Raw genomic sequence first — 22248 nt, forward strand, 5'->3', positions numbered from 1 at the left:
GATTTGTATTAAATCATTCCACAGTCAGCAAAAGAGAGGGAAATATTGAGAATTTATTCATTACAGTCAAAAAATAAGCATTTATACCAGTGTTATGCTAATTAGGATTTCTTACTACATATATTTAAAAGAAGAATCAACTGTTTTGTGGATTGACTATTCACAGCCAAGTTTGCACAACACCACACTGTGTTGTAAATACAGCATTGAAAGACAATAGGAAGTGTTGTGTTTGGAATATCCCAGGGCAGCTGGAGCAGCCAATCCCATTTACAGTGCTGTAATAAGTCTGTTGGCTAATTGACCTGACAAAGTATTTTAAATGCCCATGGTACCTGAGCTGGTCTCTAGCACTGATTGCATTGCCAGACTGGTGCATTTCATAGCTTTTATTAAACATGAGTAGTTTGCTGATGCATGGACTTATTTCTCACTTTTCTGAATTTTCCTTTTTTTCAGTTTGCAGTGATTGAAAAGAATTAGCCTTGATTTTACCACTGTAGACATGTGTTTAAATCATGTGTTTATCTTCTTACACCTGACCATACAGTGCAAGGTCTGTCATGAGAGACTGGTGAACTGAGGACCAGGGTGGATCATCTGTAAAAAGCACCCCAGGTGGTTCTCAAAGAGCCCTTGCTGCATCCTGTGGCCAGCCCTGGAGCTTCCCTCTTTCTTTGGGAGGGCTGTATTGGAATCTAAAGCAACACCTGCAGCCAGCAAGTGAGTAATGCAAACCAGCCCCGTACAAAGTATTTTTCCTTACCATTAAGGAGTTTTTTTTTTTTTCTGGCATTTATCTGTTTACTAAGAGAGCTTGTTAATAGCTCATTAATACAGGAGATGTACATGTAAACAAATGCCACAAGTAATTGGTGCTGTAAAGATGACAACTTCACCCTCAGCCCCTCAGAAAGTGAGAGGCCATACATCCCTTTGGTGCAGTCTTGTCTGGCCCAGTACAGCAGTAGAAGATTTATTTTGTCAGGTGTTTTAAAGAAATAAATCTTTGTTTTATTCTGGTACTTTCCTGGTAGTCTCAGAGTTACAATTTCCTACTGCAGTTGTTTTTGCCTTAGGTAAAGATTTGTGAACAAGGCAGCTTGTCATCCTAATAAAAGCAAGGGCTAGATGGACAGTACTGTGTTCCATTCTTCCCGTCCTACAGTGCACTGACTTGGATAAAGAGAGGGCAGTACAGGTGCCAGTGAAAGGGAGGAGAGATTGAAATCCTTTCTGGGGACCAGTCTGGCAAGACCACAGGAGTGGTGAGAGAGCCATTTCTGCTGCTCTCACCAGCATCCAGCTGAATTCCAGGTAGCTCTGATTAGCCCCCCGTGGTACAATTATGTGTTAATGATTCCTGCACTACAAGTTAATTATAAAAATAAAAAATTACAAAAGGTCTTTGATGTAACAGTACATCAACATAGCATGTAAAAGTCAAGTGAATGAAAGGACAAAGCATTGCCAGTCTTGGCTTTCCAGACTCTGGATCTGAGTCCCACTCCTCTCCCAACTCCTGTTTCCTATTACATGATGTGGGAAAACAGCACAAAGGAGAGTTACCTGTAAGCTGTGGCTACACTGACAGTAGGAAATGCTAGGTGGGAGGTGGCAGTGGCAGAAAAGAGGCAAAGCTTTCCTGCTCTACAGCATCCAGCTGCTCCTGGCCACTCCTGCAGGCGTGAGGTACAAGCAGTGATCATGGTCCTGCTGAAGCATCATCTCCAGTCTTCAAAGGTGGGTGTTAAAAACCTGCTGTCATTTAGCATTTCATCCTGGCTCAGCAGTGTCTGAAAAAACAAGATGGGAAGGACTGAGGGGGTTTGGTGAGAGGCCTGTGCTCCCAGAGACCCAGCTGCAAAGAGCTCAGGCTCACGACACAGGAGGTGAGAGCCACACACAATCAAAGGGAATTTCTTCATTACAGCTTTAAATAAACTTTTTTTTTGTGTGGGGAAACTTGTAGAGATTATGTGTCTGGCAGGCAACTCAACTATATTTCATAATTCTTTATGTCTTCCAGTCACTTATTTTTATTTTCTTAATGGCTTCTGTGGAATGAAGAAGCAAAAGTGAGGTGTTTGGTTTTGCACAGAGTTTTAGCTCATGTAAATTTTCGAAAGTCTGTACATCATTCCTACCTGAGGTGGTGGTTACCTGTAAAATCTTTGAAGAATTGTTTTTATTTAAGGAGATGAATATCTGTCATTTTGTCAAAGAGCCATCAGAGTTCATGAAAACTTAGGCCTAAATGAAGTTTAATTTCTAGAGCAATTTAAAAGCAGGGATTTTTTTTTTTTTGACTGAATGTCCCACCAGACTGTAAAGAGATACTTAACAAGAACAGAGACCCACTTACTCTTCATTACCACCATCAATTACCAACTTTCAGTGACTTAGCAGAGCACATGCGTGACTTTGGAACAAGAGAGGAACCAGTACTTACGGTGAGGTGGGTTATGCCTTGGGAAAGAGCCCCTATTTGCATTACTGTGCCTTCTGAGTGTTCCATCTGTAAAAGCAGTCAGCAACTAGTTCAAATCAGACAGCATGTGCAATTTTATTCACTCTACATGCAGCTTTGGGAGGGATCTGTGCCTGGACAAATGAAGTTGGGGTAAGTTGAATAGCTCCTTAACAAAAATGCCTCTGTGCTACAAGGTATATGAAAATGCATTTAATGATTGGAAGAGTGAATCCTGATTAACAGAGATTGATTGCATTAAACTTGGCCTTTAATTCACAGAAAAAAAGAAAAAGTGTAACTGATACTATCAATGAAAAGTAATATTTTCTAAATGGTCTGACACTACTTATTTCTGGTAGGCTTTCACAGGCAAGAAGTCCTTGATCCAATCCTACCTCTTTTTTCATAGGAATGTCACCAGTTCTAGGGTATTGTGATTTCCTGCTCAGAAGTCATGCTTAATAGACAGACCATGTTCCTAGAGAAAAATCCAGTCTTTCTGTCACGCTTGAACAACTGCACAGTGCAAGTTCTTGGCTCAAAGTTAATGCATTCCCTCACAACTCCTAGCTGAGCAAGTGGACATCCACACTCACAGTCAGGGTTTGGTATTCTGTTTAGAAGCAGTACATTGAAAAAGACCACGGTTAGCCAGTGAACACAAATGAGATGTTAGATGCACTGAACCATGCAAATGAAAAGATTACCTGCACAGTTAGTCTTTTCAATAGTTGTGACCATTCTCTTATCAGGCTTAAACCGTTTTTATGTCACTGGAGAATGGCCAGTTTACTCCAGCTGCCTCTGTGTGGCTCTTGTGTGTTGCTGAAGTTCACACAAGGCTCCAAGAGTGCTCCGTTTTTCAGGGTTTACATCCCTTTACACAACAGCAAGGTTGAAATAAAATTTGATGGTTTTTATCATCATTTCTCTGTATGCTGTCTAGACAGTTTCATTCACAAGTTCACTACTACATTGCAAAAGTGAATTAACTATTGGTTTATTAATAATTTGTTCATTGCTGATGCATTGTCTTCATGTTTATTATCTAAGCAAAACTACTCCCCACTGTACACCATGAAAGAAAGGTTCAGTTGGATTCTCTGATTACTGTCTGTTAAAAAATACAATCCAGTTGTACTTTAATATAACTCAATAGCTTTGTACAAGTTTGACCAAATGAATTTATTACATTAAAAACCACCCATAAAGATAAGGAAAAAAAAATAGTGTGCCATACTAAAATTATGAAAGCTAAAAGTACAAAAGTCTTATGTTTCCTGCAACCACACCCTTGACTGACAAAATACTTCGATCTTCAGAGTGTAAAGGTGTCATAGTCCTGAAAAAGGGCTTGAGGATGGATGAGCTTATTATGATGTTGATTAAAAAAACCCCAGCATTCTTAGTCTGGAACTCTTTTCAGTGTCCACAGCCAATACTTTTCTCTGTGAGTTCATGCGGATGTAGCAAAGAGTTTGTTATAGGGGAACATTTGGTTATTTGCAAGCTTTGGAATGCATGGAGAGGATGAGATGAGCATGGCATCAGTCTGTCTGTCCCACCTGATCCAGTTCCCTGTCAGTGAAAGGACTAAGTCCTTTGTAGCCGCCGTAATTTTTCGAAGTACCATTCGTAGCAGCTGGGCTTGTATCCATAGGACAAATGTAGTCTGTTGATTCGTCAAACTTCTTTTTCCTTAAGTTTCCAAAATGCGAAAATCCAAGTTTCTTTGGCTAAAATAAGGAGTCAACACAAGTTGTTTGAGTAAAACAAGTAAAGTTGTTCTGTAAACATTCAAAATCCTCCCTTTTTTCAATTACTGCTATACCCTGTTCATTCAAGAACTTAGATTCTGAATGAACTACATTTGTTCTCAAATTGGAATTGCAGTGGATGTTAAATGCATTTGCATGATGCTCCTTCTAAGGAAAGGCAGAACAGATTGCTTGGTTGTTTTCAGGACCTGATTGAAACAGATACATAGCAAAAGGTCTGGTATCTAAAATTAAGGGAAATGTAGCACTCCTAGAATTCACCTCTCCCTGCCCACCTTTGTTCCTTTGTAATTCAGAGTGGAGAGGTCTGACACCTCTCCTTTTTGACGGCAGTACATACCCGAACTTTGGCAGTGGTCGTCAGAGGTGTGTATGCTGCTGACTCCGTGGTTTCTCTTTTTTCTTGTTGTGCCTCTGGCCCAATTAACACGTTAAAATTGGTGGTGAGGTGGCGGCGCAGGAGGGTCTTTTGGGGTGGGATGTTCAGGAGCATGGCCAGTGTGTCACCGTTGAAGCGAGGTTCCAGAATCTGGGAAAAGGGCAGGATGTTTACTTTTTATATCAATATTTGCAATAATAAACCACTACAGTGCTGAGCAGAGGATTTCTCACTAAGTACCTGCTCACATTAGACCTTTCATAGCTCATTCATGATACTGGGGTTTGAATGGGAAATACCTGAAAGGAGCCAAGAAAAAATGCTGAGCATGATCAGGCAAATATGTGTTTATATTTATTATCAAACCCATCAATATGTGCTTATATTTATCTTTAAACCATACATTTGTTTGGGTTGAACAAGTTTCCTTTCAGAATTTCCTGCTCTGCTAGGTGTAAAAACTTAATCTTAGTAGGATTTCTACCATTGCATTTTTGCAAAAATTCTACAGCAGTTGAATCATGGTATTTCAGAACCCTGATTTTACTGAGCTGTAAATAGTTCTGAATGTTTTGAATTAAAAAAAAATGTCATTTCCTGACTGCTGTGATTTCAGGGTGGTTATTTAGTGTGGCTCAGAGTTCTGGTAAATCACTCAAAGAAACACTCAGGGATGCCTTATCAAAAAGCAACTTTTGCACAGCACAGTTGAGGTTTCCTTTTCTGTGCTGCTGTCATACACTTGTGCAGAGTTCAGCTTTGATTACAGAAAGTGTTTTAGCTGTTCCTTTGTTATTTTAGCTTTCTTTTGTAAAATGAAGATGCGTGGATCAGACAAAGAGGCTCCTTAGAAGACCTGATGATGCCGTCACATTGCAGATGTGCTTGTTTCTTTCAGCTTGATGAACATCAGACAAAAGATGGTTTATATTACAGCCTGAATTTTCGATATTACAGTCAATTTTTTAGTAGTGAAATGGTAAATTCTTACAATGAGGCCCCCGTGCACTCCGCTGCCTCGAAGGTTGGGTGCATATTCTGCCAGATCCACAGATCTGAGCCATTCCATCACCCTGTGGTTGGACCACTGCACCACATCGGAAGGAGAGACATTGTTCTGTTGGAGAAACCGCAAAAGGTGATGACACCACAGCCTGCACTGAATGTGCACAGCTTGTATCTCAGCTCAGATAAAAACAGCCTCCCTCCTCTTCCTCCAAGGGCACTTGTTCTTCCCTGACTGAGGGACTGTTTCTCTTCAGGCCCCTTTCAAGCAGTCTCTGCTGAGATGGCAGACCTGGTCTAATACTGATGAAACCCCATGTGTTGCATCAGGAAGTACAACAGCAGAGATTGCAGATTACAGGGATAAAAAGGGAATGTTTGACAACAGGGTTATTGACAGTGTTTAATGCTAAGAAAAAACTGTGCTGATCGGGTAAAACCTTACAGATTTTAAAAATTAGGTCAGGTGAAGACAAATCATTCCAAATTTCTTCTCTTGGAAGATGAATTAACTTTTTTTCCCACTATGCAAGTAAACTTCTGAAGAGAAATGCATGAGATTCAACTAATAAGTGGCATAACTGCTGCTTTAGGTGCAAGTCCCTGCAATACAGTGTTGTATCACTGTACACTGCTGACTTTCTATCCCTTTTGGCTGGGAGCAGGTAATTTGTGCTTGCTTAAATTAATTTATTTCAGCATTCCTTTACCTCCTCAACTGGCCTCCTGCGCAGACAGTGGGGATTGAAGCCGTTGACATGCAGCACATGAATGGCACATTTAATACTCAGGTGATGCAGCTGACTGGTGACTTTCAGGAAGAGAAGGTCATTCTGTGAAGGAGAGAGACATTTAGGTGGCACAGAACACATACCAAAACAAATATTCTCGCCAAGAAGAAAGAGTTTAAATTTGCTGTGTATTTTTATGTAACTGTGGTTTAGGGAGATGAAAGTTTATACTTTAAAGAAGGTTTGGGTTTTGTTAGGGGGGAAGTTTGGAGGGGGTTCTGTTGTTGGTTTGTTGTTTTGTTTTTTTTTTTTTTTTTAACATTGCATCCTAGCAAGACCTGGCTAAAAAATGAAGGCAGAAGTGTAGCCTGTTAAGGCAAATCCAGGCCTTAATTATCCAGACTTGGGCAGGAGGATGGGAAGAAAACAGTGGCTGTTTGTGGCTCATGGTGTGCTGTGGATGTGGTCAGAGCTGTACAAATCAATGGATTTTCTGCTGTTACTTTGCTGAATATTGTTGCTAACTTGGTGTAGAGAACAATGAGCTCCAGAGGTTACATGTAAAACAGGTCATTTTACTTTTAATTGTGGTGTGCTACATGATATGAAAGAAGGACTTTGCAGAAGTTAGCCCTAACATGTTATTTATTTTATGGACCTTAGGAACAAATTCCATGCACAGGGCAGCACAAAGGAGTTATTACTAGCACTATCTCTGTCTTGCAAAAATTCTTTAACTGCTCACATTCAAAGGAAAAATTTAAAAGTTTTTGCTTATTCAGAAAACTGAGGAAAAAGGACTGTACTTACCACAGTTAAGTACTGCAACATCCTCCCATCTACTCTGGATTCATGAAACTGGTCTTTGTACTGAGGCAAGCCAATGTCATCAAGCCACCCTGCAGATATGAGAGCAATGGGGAACCAAATCCAGATCAGTGAGAATAAAACCCTTCTCCCCTCTTGCCTGGCCTGGCTTCTTTTGAGGCATTCAGGTAGCTCATGCTACCAGTTCCCCTTTCCTGAGGACAGCCTCTTGCCAGCAGCCTGAAAGCAATTCCCACCAACCAGCTTTGTCCACAGCAGCCCTGTGATATTTGATTTTACAGCACCTGATGGAGCACACCTTCTGCAGCACAATGGAACTCTTCCTAGCCTGACCCCACCCATTTGATTTCCTGCTGTCTGACAGGGCTCCCCAAGGAAGAACACACCACAAGCTGTATGTTTGGATGTCAAGAAAAACACAAAATTCCTCAATTCTTCTATGGGGAAACTTAGTGCTTTTTAAAAGGTGTTTGGTAAGTGTTTAAACATGAATCAGGCAGCCCTGTTATAGAGGTGGAGAAATTCCTTCCCAACCATCTCCAGGAGAGTCCAAACACTTACGTGTCACCCAGATATGATCAAGTTGTGCAGACTTCTCATCTTGTTTTGCATTTATAGCTTTAATGGCCAAAACCAATTTCTTCCTGTGCAGTGGATGCTTTATTCCCATTTCCTGGAACAAAAAAAAACCATTATCAAAAAGTCTGCCCTGCCTCTGGCTCCTTTCCTCACGTGAGGTAACTCTGAAAATTGATACTGTGGATTTCAGAAAGGTAAAGCCAATGTTTTGGAGGGGCCTGGTGGGACAGAATCTGCAGTGATTACCTTTTCCATGTCCTGAGGAGTGGCAGTTAATAGCGTGTGGCCTGATGTCACCCACTGCCGGGCAAAAATCACGTACTGGCCCAGGCCAAAGTCCTCCAGCCAGTTACAAACTCTTTCAGTGCTCCACTGAGCAAAGGGGGCATTGTGGTCGCTGAAAAGCACAAGAAACATTGGGAAAACCTTAAAGGAAAGAAGAATGTCCATATTGGAAAGCTTAGGGTGTGCCAGAGGCAGCACAGCAGCAGATCTGCTGGTGTGCTGTGTTCTGGGGCATCCTGGGAACTTGGCAGCCCAGCCACCACCTGTGAACAGCTGCAGGGCAGATAAGAACTTCCCATCTTCTGTTTGAAAAGAGGGAAAAGAGAATTGCTGAATCCTCATCGTTATGCAGATGAGGAGGTAATTATTATCCTTGTTCTTTAACAAGGTGAAATTTCTGACACTCCACCAAGCAGCTGCAACTTGCAGCTGGAGGAGCGCAGGCAGGGGATGATTTTTGCTACCAGGGAAATTCTCTCCATCTGTTGTGGAATTCCACGTGGACCGAAATGCTTGGGCGAAGTCCCCAAGAGGAGGGATTGGCTCTTGGACACATTTAACAGCAGCAGGCTGTGCCGGGGCAGTAGGAGGAGCTGTTACCTCTTCGGGCCTTTGGTGTCCTTGGATCGGGATAAGCGAGGTCCAGCTGTTGCCCGCAGACCTCCCCTCCGGAACTCTGCCAGCCCCAGGTCGTCTGCAGGGAAGTTACCTGACTGAGTTCTTCGAATTCTTGCAAGACAAGAGTGCCACGACAGGACTGTTAGCTGCTGACAGAGGATTTATTTGTTCTGCATGGAAACTACAGTGACAATTAACAGCTCGGTGGATCTCCCTGGAAACCGCAATTGCCAAATTCCAGAGGCAGCTGAAGGAGTTCTAGGAAATTCAGTCTGGACCTAGCTCTGGAGGAAAATAAAGGAGCTCCACAGAGCAGCTGTAACACTTTGATCCAATTACTAATGCAGACTTGGAAATGGCTGCTGTTGTTGAAGCAGATCAAGTGGACACAGTGCAACTGTGCCCTGCTTTCTGTTCATTCTGTTTTCCCCTTTTTTTTTTTAACCTGGTGTCTTTCGTAATGAGCAAATTACTACAACTTAATTTTTCATGGCTAATAAAACTGCTGGCATGCTAAATGAATAGCATTAAGATGACAGCAGTGCCTTATTTCTTTCACCAGCATGATGCTGTGAACACTCCCAACATTTTTCCACCCTCCTGTGTACAAAAGGACACACCTGTGGCAATCCCAGAGCTGCTTTTGCTCCCCAAATTTTAGTTTATTCTTGCTATAGATAATTGTAGATTTTGCTGGAATTCATTTTCAGCTGAAATGCTTTGACAGTGAATAACAATAAAAAAAAAAGACCTTACTTTCCCCAGATTTTCTTGATCCCTTTTGGACTCTTTCTGTTTTCTGGAGCCCATGGAGATTGTGGACCTGAATCCATTCCCGAAGAGAGAGGTGAGAGGTCATCCGAGACCACTGTACCATCCATGTTCTCTGTTTCTCCTGGGTTAAGAACAGTATTATAGTCACATTTTATACTCATTATTGACAAAGTTGTTGTCTGGGAGGCTGATGTTTAAATGCAGGACATGACACGAAAGTAGAGATACCCATAAAATCATTCTTTTTTTAAAAAAGCCAAACATGCTCAGAAGGTGAAAAAACATCTGGACATTTGATTAAAATTAAAAAAAAAAAGGGTAAAATAATTATGTTATTTCAGTCTTTTCTATTTAACTACATTATTTAAATTAATTGAAGGTCTTCCTGCCTGCTCTTAATACCTCAGCTCCTCCATCAAAATCAGTGGGAATTTTTCTAAATTCAGGAAAAACAGAATGAAACCAGGAATAAGTGCCATAAAAAGAAACCCCATGTGAATGCCACACAGCAGGAGCTATTACTTCATTTCAGTACTGCACATAAGGAGTCCAGTCTAGAGGGCCCAGCTGGGATTAGTATTTCATAGGGAGAGGGAGAGGGAAAGGAAAAAAACAAAGCAAGCAGCAAACTGAGTGTTAAAGTTGCATCTTGTTTGGATACAGTACCTAGCACAGGTGCACTGACACTCCTGCCGCGATCTTCAGTCATCCCAAGAAGCAGAAAGCCAGATGGAGAAGCAAAGAAGATACAAAACACCAGCAAAATAAAGTTACAGGAGGGCAAAGTAGTTAAGCTAAGCATTTAGAGCAGAAGCAAAACACAAAAGAAGCAGTTATATATGGAAGTGAATATGCATTGGTGTGCACAAGCCCCAGAAACTCTGTACAGATCATCTGAAACAGGTAGGGATGGAAATGGATCTGTTTGGGCTTTCCTAACTATTCTTGGAAAGTTTCAGCTCTTTAAGCAAAGTTTACAGAGCTCTACAAAGCTTCACAGTATCTGAAATGAAGCAGTGGCTAAGATTGCATCAAAAAATTGCTCTGAAATACTGAATTGGAGGTGGAATGAATTCACTGCACGTGCAAGAAACAAACCAACCCGCAGGAAAAAATTCTCTTAACTTGGTGTATTTAAGAAGCCATTGCTTGTTTCTAGAAAAAGAACATTTTCCTTTTCAAGCTCACCCACCCTTGGATAATCCTGCAGTTAAAGACACATCAGCATGGCTCATGCATTGCCTGCAAAGTTGCCATCACAGAAAAGCTCTTTCAAAACCCATAAATAACCACAACCAATTGCAACCTTGAAACTGCAGTGTGCTAGCAGCTTTAGGGACCACAAGACCTTAAAATTAACAAACCCCCACCAAAGAAAAAAACACTACAGCCAAACAAAAAAATCCCACTGTAACTTTTGAGTGCAGGAAGTCTTCAGAATCACAAGGGTTGCTCTTGTGCCCGAGCTCCCAAGCCCTTCAGTCCTAAAAATACCTGGTCCTGTGCCTCACTCTTAACACCTTTCTGTCAACAAATCTGTGCTTAAAGTGCCACTGAAAAGAAATTAATTCAGGATTCCACAGGGCTGTGGCTGTGGAATGGAAATATATTTGTAGTTCCAAAATCCACGTAAGTTTTTCTGCCCGTACTAAATTAAATTTTCCCTAGTGGGTCCCCCACAGCTAAGCAACCAACAGTGCTGATAGAGGGATTTTTACCCAGAATTTTCATGGTTTTGATGGTTTTACAATGAAGTTTCAAGTGGTATTGTCATGTGCAACAGAAAAAAAAAAACCCCTCAAAATTAAACTCACCCCTCATTCTGCCATGAGCTATGGGACTATTTCTGGTATCACAGTGCATTGTTCTGCACAGCAGATTCCATCCCACGCTATCCCAGCCCCTCAAACAGTTTGGATTTTCCCTCTGGGGGAGGCACAGATACATACTCAGGCCAGGGACGCCGTTGTCATCGTTATCACTGGTGCCACATCCCTCTGGGGAGCTGTACATTCCCTGCTCTCCGTTCTGCAGGGCTCGGGGCAGCTTTCCTGGCAGCGTCTGGTACTTGCTGCCTTTCCCCACTGGCATACTCTATTGTTTTTAAAAGAGGGAAAGATAAAATAAATACAAAATTCAAATTGCTCACAGCATCTGCAATCTGCTACACAATGTTCTTAAAGCTGAGAAAAAAGTATGGTACAAAATAACTCCACTCCCTGCTTACAGACAACTCAATTTAAACCCATCCATCAGCTGACAGTTTCCTAGCTAAGACACAGCCCTGCCTTCCCTCATCTGCTCCTCCCACTTCATCCATTCTGCATTTCTTCAAAATATATGTTAAATATTACCTGGTTTTGCCGTAAGAATTTTCCTAGCTGTCTCTCTTTCCTCCAGGACCCTGTCACTATTTAATTGTTCGATCTTTCCAAGGTCAACTTTGATAGCACCAAAAATGTGTTTAGTTATTTCTCAGATCATTTTTTCTCCCCTATTTTCCACCAGACTTTCTCTGTTTCTGCCTCACAATTGTATCTCACTGGAATTCAACCCAGAAGTATTTGTACACCTCAAATTTCCACAAATGTATTTCCTACCACTGTTACTAACAGTAAAAGAATCAAAGCCAAAGTTAGGGTACAGAAATTTAACTTTTGTAAGGACAAAAATCTCTTTGCATAGACAAAATTGTAAATGTGAATTTTTTTTGTTGTTGTTGTTTTGTTTTTCTGGGTTTTTTGTTTTCATTTTTAAAGAATTACAGCTAAATATAAATGCCAGTTCTATCACAGAACCTAATTTTCCTTGCATTCAAGTGATATCTACTTGGGCACCTTGCTTCTTTTACAAGGGTAGATGAAACGTTCCCATAAATCTGATAGTTTTGAGCCTAATAAGTTAATTTTCGAGGCAAAGCACATGTTTCACAGATGTACTTTTGCCTACAGATTTGGAAATGGCCTGTTGGGATTTCTTCAACGCTGAATCCAGAGGAAAAGATGGACAAGCCAACACTGTGGGTGAAAGCTGCAGGACACGGATGCTCTTTTGAGACATCAGTGAACCTGCAGCTCCAGCTGCCATTATTAGGGGGAGTGGTGTACATCCAATATGTGTTTTGGAATAAACTCCCACTGGGAAATGTTTCAGTATCAGAATGGAGGTTTCACAGGAAAACTTTGCACTGGAGATAGGCAAACCATATTTAGACACAGGAAAGTACAGTGTGCTCCTATTCAGTAACCCCACTCAACAAAATGTTTTCAAAGCATTGTCTGTGACAGGATGATAGATTTAAAATTCTATGAGACAACCACTGCTTTATCTGTTCTTATTCCAAGGCCTAGAGGATTCTTTGGATACTACAAATGCAGGCCAGATTGCTCTGGTCCTCAGCTCCTGCTCCTTTTTGGCAACTGCAGGAGTACATCCCGACTCGTACCAAAAAGAGTAGAGAAATTGTGTCTTACATCAGCAGTGTGTATTCTGAGACTGACTGACCTCAGCTTCATGTAACAAGCTTCTAGATAAAAAGTAAAAAAACCAAAACATTTCCCTCTCAAATCTTTACCCCGTGTTGTTTGTCAGCACTGGAACTATGCAAACATTTTGAAGAGAAAAGGAATATAAAATGCAAACTAGCCATACCATCACAGCACATCACACCACACCAGAGAATTGTTAGGGAAGGTTGCAATTAATATACCTCTTGCTCTACAACAGGCTGTGCTGGTTTTCCATCTACATACTATGGAGTTTCAGGGAGGGCAATGCCAAAGTTTTGTGGAAAAAAGCAACAGACAAATGTTAGTATTAACATACATACATGGAACATCAAATGTAGACTTATTGCTATAGAGATGGTGCTTAATGTATGGACAATATATTACAAGGACCTCTTAATTTCATCTCAATCCAATATTTAATACTAATTGTGTTTGTTCATTCCCCACTCTACAAAATTCCTGTTTTAGTTCTGCTGTGATCAGAGGAATTTTGCTATTTTCAGATTTCTGGGTGGTCCCTTTAGAATTGCTTTGAGCTGGGAACACAACAGCTGTTTAACAGACCAATACGAAAACAACTGACATAAAATAATACACACAGTCCTGTATGGATCCAGCTGAAACCATAAGGAGCTCTGACAGAAACCAAGCAATGAAAATTTCACCACAGTCAGGTCAGGGACACTGATGTGGTTTATTATTTTATTGTTATTATTGCTGGAAGCAGGGGGACTTTTAGCTTTGAGCAAGGCAGAATAACTCCAGAACAAATGTGTAGGTCCAGCCTTATCACAGCACATCACAGAGACAAATTCAGATTTTTGGTTTAAGACAAAAAAATAACTAAAATTATGACAAGAAAACCTTTATCAGTTCTCCATGGAATGAAATGTGAGTTCTGATTTGTCACATGTGGGGCTACAATCAGACAAATGCAGCACAAATTTCACAAAATTCATTCTACTTGGTCACTACCATCTCCAGAAATTCAAGAAATATCTGAAAGTATTTAAGAAAAATTTTTAAAAATTTAAGAACTGGAGCAATCATATGAGTGGTATCTGGTTTCAATGGCATTACTGGGTCTAGGTCACCTGGTATTAAGCCTAATTTGGGTACAGAAAAAACCAACAGTCTCACAAAGCAGAATTACAAAACTGTAGAAAAATGTCAGTGTACATAATGACAAAACAAGACTGTGGACCACAATGTAACAAGACTTTGCAAACTGGGAATATTTATTCTGGAGTGGAATTAAAGCCCTTGAGGTGCTCCTGCTGCTTTAACTAAGGCAGCATCACCGTCAACTTCAGGAATGCCTTTTGCGTCAGAAAGCTCAGGGAAAACACTGCTACATGCACACACCCAAAAAGGAATCCTATGTGGAAATCCCCAGTCCCAACATTTAGCTACTTTCAGAATTAGCTGCCTTAATATTTTTGGTGATTTGGAAGTAAAATATATTTTAAAAAAACCTATAAACAAAATAATACTGCAGTTTAACAAAATGTCTCCTCATTATTTCTTGTATTTCACTTGAATATTTTTCTCTCAGGGCAAAAACTGAATTTGAAGGTGTGTCCACATGGGTGTGTCAACCAGCTCAGAAATGGGGGGGAAAAGAACCTGAGCTGTTTTAGGGCTCTTTCTCCACATAGAGAGTTAGTGGTGGTTAAAGTTACTGTATGCATAACAAAAATAATGTTTATACTTGATCTTTGTCTTTTAGTTGTGACATTAAACACCAGAAGCTGTGATTACAAATAAACCAACCTTTTCCAAAGATTCACTCGGCAAGTCTTCTAAACTACTGGACTTTTTTTTCTGTGGAACCCTTAAAAAAGGCACAGGCAAAGAAGCAGCAGTCAATACAACATGGTTTGTTTGCATATAACCAGCGTCTCATGCACAACAGCTGCATAAGTCGCATAATGTCTGCATGAAACATAACTCAGAATTAAGATATTTATTTTATTGTGCTTTTAGTCTGAAAATCATGGCATTGAGAACAGCAATAGATGAAGGCAGAAAGAGCAACAAGGCATCCTCTGAGCAGCAGTGAAAGGAAGCCAGGTCCAGTGGGCAGCTGTAGCCTTGTTCCTCTAGATGATTTTAGAAACTCTTAACAAGCACAGAAATAACTCTCTGTGAGCAATGTGCAACCTTTAGGGATTTTAGAAAGGGAAATTGTTTCACATTTTGATGAAAGTTACTTATTCTTACCTATTTGCGAATTCCAGAGATTCTTCCTGCTGAGAGGTTAAATTACTTGAAGCTACTGGACTGCTTCCACTTTAAATAGAAATAAATTGATATATATAATATTTTATATATTTATATAGATATAAATATATAAATATATTTTATATAAATAAATATAAACACAAATATATAACAATATAACATAATAGAATATATAGTATATATTTTCATATATATTGTATATTTATAATATTAATATATTCATTCTGTAAAAATATATAAATATATATGATATATTAAAATGCTGAATTATTCCTATAATTTAAACCTTAAACACCCAAGCATTGCCAACCTCCACGACAAACACAGCTTTCAGAAGTGCTCCAAACTGCAGCAAAGCCAAGAACAGTTAAGAGAAGATGCCAACAGTTAAACAGTCTAAATAATACAATTTAGCACCACAGGAGAAACAAAGGTCTTGCCTGATTTCCATGGCTTTGTGTGGAACTAGAGGGACCACAGCTGGTGACAATTCTCCTGCAGGGGGCTGGGGAAGATACAAGAGTTTCAATCCTGTAGCTCTGGTGTCTTCTGCTGAATCTACTGTGCCCATACCAATAAAAACAAAAACTCTGCCAGGGCTGAACCCTCACCCACATTAGTACAGAGAAACCAACAGCAAAAAAATCATCTGTGCAGCAGAACCTGCTTGTAGAACATCTGTACCTCTGTTTTCAGTAATTCCCCATGAGAGTTATTCAGAAGATTCCACTTCCTTAAAGTTGCCTCAACTTCCTCTTCATTGCCACTAGAGACAGGAGAGCCTGAAAGCATTGGAGAGTAGAAAGGGAGAGAAACAGGTAAAGTTTGCTCTCTGTAGTATCAGCTCAACAATCAGAGCATCATGGCTTGCTCCTTGCTTCTTTTTATTTATTTACCTAATGAACGTCCAGAGAGAGATTTACTCTCATTCTCTATTTTGTGTGTTAAATACGTTCACTCTCATTCCATATTTTTGTGTGTTAAACACAAGTTTCCATTCTGCCATGCAAGGCCTAAAAATATTGTTATTGCTTGTTAATGTGATGGTGTACAGTATCCCAGATTCAATTTAATGCTGAAAATTATGGTGGCAACTTAAAAGGAGATTGTCCTAAATAGGAGAAATGGGACACAGATTTTTTTTTCCCCCCTCAGATTTTGAAGTTAAATACACAGAACTGTGTGCAGCAAAGCAATGTGGGTTTTCAGTTTTTCTTTCCAAACAAAACTTGTCTTGTCAGCTGTCAGGGTTTTCCTCAGTGGAAGGGAAATGAGTTCTCCCTCTCTATGATCATTTTATGCTGAGAAACATGGCTGGTGGTCACAGGTCATAATGGTCGCAGGAAACACCACATAAACTAAAAATAAAAGCAGGACATTATTCCCAAGCCATTTTACCATGAGCTGCAATCATGATGTCCTTGACCCTCCTGTACTGGCTTAGCAGTAGTGTCAGCTCCTCTATCCGACGGTCCTGTGGAAAACATGAAGTAAATTAAGTTACATTTTAAATCCTTCATTTTTAACTGCAGAAACACTGTACTACATCTCTGTGATTTTAGTGAAAACAGGCTCAGTCTTTGCATGCCTTGTAAGGAATGTTATTTGCCTTTGTGCACAATATTTGCTGGACAGTGTGAAATTATAGTTATAAGGAAACCAGAGGAGTTTGACATTACAGCTTTTTTTTGAGAAATAAATGTTATGAGCCACATTAATGTTTTCAGAACTAATATTTCCTGTCTGGATTCTCTACTTGCTAAAGGAACTTTTTAGGGATGCATATTATTGTCTATGTGATCATATATGGGTGTGCCACCATCCAGAACAATCCCATGGCTTGATTTGTTACCACAAAAATGACAGTCTCCTGAAGAATTAATCCCCTTTCTCATTTAGTCCTTACAGAAAATGTGTTATTTGGAACATTTCAGAGATTCAAAACTATAATTTAATTCTTAACACATAGAACAAGGATTATTTTCTCACCTTTTCTTCATTTGCAGCCAGTAATGTCTCCATTCCTATCTTCAACCTCTGAACTTCTTGGTCTGAAAATGTTTTAAAACATTGTAAGAGAAATAAGACTTGTTCTGTTTACTGTAAAGAGATGTTTTGTGATGCTTTCCCTATGTTCTTACTAATAACCAAAGCCATGTCAGTGGCGTGGCCAGTGCACCACTAAACTACATTTAGTGTAGACTTTTTCAGAAGCTGAACTATAAAAAGTATTGCACAACACAAACATCCTGGTTTTGCTTACAAAAGACTACACAACACTATTTTTAACTATGTAAGTCAAGCAATGGAAAAGAAAAGAAACACAGAAGCTCATTTTGCAAAAAAGATGAGAGTATGTTTGCTGTTGTATACTTAAGGAAATAATTTAAAATAGGATTGAAAATATATTCCATCTGAGAAGTAGCTAAAGTACATCCATGAACTTGGGAATGAAAAATAACAAAAAACTGATTTGATAGAAGGAAATTCTGTGAAATGTTATTTACTTAAATGTTTCAGTATGGGCAACTTGGTTTAAATCTACGTCACGAGCTAATGGAGAATTTCCTGACACACGATTTAGTGATAGAGGCTATCCAGTAATGTTAAAATCAAGTCAATTAAAACACCCTCTCTGAAACTGATGAGGTTGTTAATCACATCCTAACTTTGCCAAGTCTCTCATTTTTCTCTACACAATAGTCCCAGCAAACCTTCCTGAGTAAACCAAGTGTAATGGAGACAGAACCTGAGATAGTTCCTGTGTTGTAACTCCCGCCTCCAGCTATTCATGCTTTGACATTACACCAGACACAACTGTTCCCAAAAAACCATGAAAACAGATATGGCAGCAGGCAGGAAGGGAGAGAGGGGAAAGAAAATCAACATTGCCAAAGAGCATCTGTGAAAAAAGGTTTTACAAATGAAGGTTGAACACACAATGTCATAGCTAAACTATTTGAAAAAGCTGTAATTAGTTTTTATTGCAGGGATTCTGGAAAGTGCACACCTTGCAATGATTAAGTTTAAAACATGTATGTGAACCTCACAGGTGTTTTCTCAAAGAAGAGACACAGGACATGCACAGGCACAGCCAAATCAAAAACTAAAGCCAGCAGGCAGTGGGTAAGCAACTGGGAGACTTTTAAAAAAAATCACAGTCCTACTAATTTCTCTTTATAAATGTTAGACTTCAAAAAGGACTGGTGTCAAGGTAGATTTAAGCACACTACAGCAAATTTTACTTACTGTATTCATTAACATCATCAAGTATGGGGACATTTATTCAGACTTTAAAAAAAATTGATGGAATGATTTAAAAAATAAAAAGCCTAAATCCTCCCCTCCAAAGAGAAAGGCTTTCAATTAAAGCTGTCTTTTCTGTTATTAAATGGGGTTTACATATGTGCAAATAAAAGGGGGCAATTATCAAGTTTTGGCTCTTAACCTTGACAACGTCCCTTTGAAGTCCAACAATTTGATTTGTGAACCTCTGACCTTTATTTCTGCAGTGAAATCTCACTGAGCAGGGAAAGGAGCTGTCTGCTTGCTGCAGGCAGTGAAAGCAGTGTCTCGTGTGTGTTACAATTAGACAGCCAAATCTAAACAAACATGGAATTATTGCTGCAGGAGGCATCTGAGTTAACATTGGTATGAAAGGAACAGTGAGATAAAGCCAAAAGGGAATTGCAAGGCTTACGTTTTTCTTTTAGCCTTCTCCTATAAACTTCCTCTACGATGGGAAGTGGTGAGAGTCAAGTATGTGGAAAAAGCACACATTAGATCAATTCTGCAATTTAATTAGGATATGCATTCTAGCATACTACATTTCCACTTTATTGGAGAAAAGCACCTAAAATTCTGATCAATCAGTAATTTTTGTTTGTTTGTTTTCAGAAGGATTGTTACTGTTTCCATTCAAATACAGTCTAAGTGCTTTCCTTGAACATAGCCCACGGATTTTGTAGAGGGTTTGATTCTTCTGCCACTGGAATCAAGGACAGTTTCACCACACTGCTAGAACCTGAATGCTGCTGAGCTCCAGATTTACTGTCATACCACTATCTTTCCTTTGAAATACCCTAAATTATTTGGGAATCTTGCAGAAAATACATATTTCTATTAGTAGAAGGGTTCTTCTACCAAGCACTGCTGTTAGACAAACTAATTTTCTGGTTAGACATGCAGCTCTCTACATGCACAAGCTCTGCAGCTGGGTGAGATCGCCACAAGGACATGTTAAGTCACTCCCTTGGAATGAACCAGAGGAGGTTCTTGGGGAGCCCTGGGAAGGGGGAAGCACAGAACATGGGAATTCACATCCCAGCCAGGGCAGTCTTGGGAAGCCTCAGTTAACACCCACAGAAGCTGTTAGAGCAGCAAAGCTGATGGCCTGTGCTAAACTGCACACAAACACTCCTGCATGGCTGAGTGCTGGTGCTGCAGAGGAAAAAGGTCCCTAATTCCATATTCTCCTGGCCCAGCAATTGGCAGGAGCCCCAGAGAGTGAATATTTCAGAGAGCTGTGGCACCACTGGTTGAGACCAAAGGCTAAACAAACTGGTTTGTTTGCCACTGACCTGTGTCAACAGAGACAAACAAAAACCTGCAATATCACAGAGCCCTAAACCAGCCCAGGCTGGCAGGGACACTGAAAATGCAAACTTTCATGGGACAGGGAGCCTGAATGAGACACAGCCATGAAGAAAGGAAGCAAAGACTCTTTTAGGATGTTTGGACATTGAAACATTAGGCTTAGCTACTACCGCATCCTTTTTTTGTCCCTTATAAACCAGAAACTGTAAAGATTTTTCAAAGAAATTTTCAAGGTATACCTGAAAATTAAATTCCCATTGATGTACAATGAGTCTTTACAATTACACATAAAACACCAACAGAAGAAGTTTCAGGCTCTTGAGGATACTTATTTCAATTTGTGCTGCCTCTAGACTGGAGTGGAATTTCACACATTAAAGACCTCTCCTCTACCAGAGCACAGAATGAATTGACATTGCTTTTCCTCCCATAATAAACTTTAGGTCCATTCTTGCATTTCTTTGTATCTCTTTGCAATCCAGTGTCCAAGCTGCTACCAAAGCAAACTTAAAGTAGGGTTCTGAATTTTTAATTTTGTTTCCTCTCCTCTTACCTCTTTCTGCCACTTCAGTGTATGAGGAGGTCCTGGAGAGCTGACTTTGCAAGCGTTCTATCTCTGCATCTTTGAGAGCCAGCTGCTCCTGGAGCTGGGCTATCTCAGCCTAAAAAAGAGCACAGCAAAGTCAGAATAACTTCCCTACCCCTTGTCTGTGAGTCCTTCCCAGGAACGAGGAGATGTCTGAGGGAGGCTGTGATTGAGGTCAGTTATCGGCTTAGGATATTTCACAAACACTAGGACAACTATACATATTTATATAGCTATCTCTAATAGCTGCTATTGCTATTAGAGAAGCTCATTTTCCCCCATGCAATTAGCTCTTGGAGAAGTCAGACTAACATTTCCAAGGATTTATATAGGTAAGGAAACTCTGGAAAGCTTTCAATGCAATAAAGTTGGTCACATAATAATGACTATTATAGGGAACTCAAAGTTTGCATGAAGACCTCTAAAAGATATCAAAGGATTTTTAAACAGATGCTGGTGCTTTTTATTTTATTTATTTATTATTTATTTTTTTATTTATTTTTATTTTTAATCCTAGTTACTACTTATTAGTATAACTGAGAATCTATTAATACAGAGCCTTCTCTGCAAGATAACAAAACTGTTTTTCCTCAAAACAGCAAATAGGGTTGAAGAAAAGCATGACATGGAAAACCACCACACATATGCAACAGAATCCCATATTCATTTACATTTACTGGACATTTAGGGCTGCCACCCGATTTGGATGGAAAATCCCACATGAAAAAGCTCAACAAGACAGAGGGAGAAGAATTCTGTGATTGTTCAGTTTGAAATGCTGTGATTCTAATTTGGTTTTTGTATTGATGAGAAAAACTGCTAGCAGCATATTTTAGTAAGTCAGCAGTTTGATAAGATTTTCTTCAGAGGTCTCAAAATAATTGTGTGTCAACATTCTACATTTCCCCTGTTAAGGCATACAAAGCCTCCTTGCAGATGAAGGACAAAAGTAAAAAAAAAAAAAAAAAAGGGAGGTGGGGAAAAAGGGATGAACAAAGCAAAGAAAAAGGACAGGGAGAAACACAGATTAATTAACACACCAACTTATTTTCACCAGGAAGCAAGCAGTTGGATTGCAGGATAACATCACTGCTCTGTCTAAAATTCCATGTGGAATAGAAGAATCTGCCTTGCTGCATCTCTGAAGGGCTCCTACACTTCCCACTGACTAATATGCTTTTTATATCCAGCCATGGATTTATTCCAATCTCTCGTCTAAGAAGCTGGAACAACAGGAAGGCAAAAGCCTGCAGACCTCTTAATACCACATCTGGTTTTGCCTCCCCTGGTCTACTCAACCTCAGAGCTCTTTCAAAGGCTCTCTTTTCCCTTATTATCTAATTCCTGTCATCTCCGATTATTTTTCTGCTTCCTCTCTCTTTCTTTGTACTTCTCTTCCTTTCCAGTCCTGCACCTTCTTTCCCCAAGTGGGTTTTATGATTCTTTTTTCCTATTTTCCTTCTGCTCCTACTTTTTCCATAATTTCCTTCTTGGCAGCTGGCCACACACTGCTTGAGAAAATATTTTCCCAAAGGCTGTTCATCTCAACCACGTCAGAGAAAACATTTTCATGGATTGAAAAACTATTATCTTAATGAGAAAAAAGACATGACAGCAACATTCTGCTATTCATCCAAGAATTCTCAAAAGAAAGAAATGCTAATACAAATAATAGCTGTTCGTCATGTCTGGATCAAGCTATCAAGCATTGAATAGAAAATTCAATTTAATAATTTGAAATGTTTCTCCAAGATTCAACCACAGGTCAAGAGTCAGCCATTCATATCAACAGGGATTATTACACAAATGAAAGGAGATGTGATTACAGCACAAGAAGGAAAAATTGTATGGTGCTTTTTAATC

At 39.7% G+C, this 22248-nt stretch overlaps 1 protein-coding gene across 14 annotated transcripts in view; it reads right to left on the bottom strand.

Moving 5' to 3' along the window:
- Nucleotides 1-33: 33 nt before the first annotated feature.
- PPFIBP2 (PPFIA binding protein 2) overlaps nt 34-22248 on the bottom strand; it is a 94939-nt gene continuing 72724 nt past the window's right edge. For 3 of the 14 annotated variants that reach the window (XM_036383393.2, XM_036383400.2, XM_036383401.2), the window contains 21 exons: nt 20353-20461; nt 18904-18936; nt 17193-17254; nt 16602-16677; nt 15888-15985; nt 15644-15708; nt 15183-15251; nt 14733-14793; nt 13160-13201; nt 11400-11544; nt 10117-10149; nt 9433-9571; nt 8020-8752; nt 7756-7867; nt 7177-7265; nt 6346-6468; nt 5622-5747; nt 4592-4780; nt 4039-4209; nt 2453-2518; nt 34-1796 (listed from right to left, as the gene is read on the bottom strand). In XM_036383393.2, coding sequence (XP_036239286.1) covers nt 1725-1796; nt 2453-2518; nt 4039-4209; nt 4592-4780; nt 5622-5747; nt 6346-6468; nt 7177-7265; nt 7756-7867; nt 8020-8752; nt 9433-9571; nt 10117-10149; nt 11400-11544; nt 13160-13201; nt 14733-14793; nt 15183-15251; nt 15644-15708; nt 15888-15985; nt 16602-16677; nt 17193-17254; nt 18904-18936; nt 20353-20461 — 2613 coding nt within the window. In that variant the 3' untranslated portion in view covers nt 34-1724. Of the gene's footprint in view, nt 1797-2426; nt 2605-4038; nt 4210-4591; nt 4781-5621; nt 5748-6345; nt 6469-7176; nt 7266-7755; nt 7868-8019; nt 8788-9432; nt 9572-10116; nt 10150-11399; nt 11545-13159; nt 13202-14732; nt 14794-15182; nt 15252-15643; nt 15709-15887; nt 15986-16601; nt 16678-17192; nt 17255-18903; nt 18937-20352; nt 20462-22248 lie in introns of those variants that run through there. The other 11 variants (XM_036383405.2, XM_036383406.2, XM_036383395.2 and 8 more) reach the window with 9 other exon arrangements.

Source organism: Molothrus ater, chromosome 6, assembly GCF_012460135.2.
Source record: "Molothrus ater isolate BHLD 08-10-18 breed brown headed cowbird chromosome 6, BPBGC_Mater_1.1, whole genome shotgun sequence".
NCBI classification, from domain to species: Eukaryota; Metazoa; Chordata; class Aves; order Passeriformes; family Icteridae; genus Molothrus; species Molothrus ater.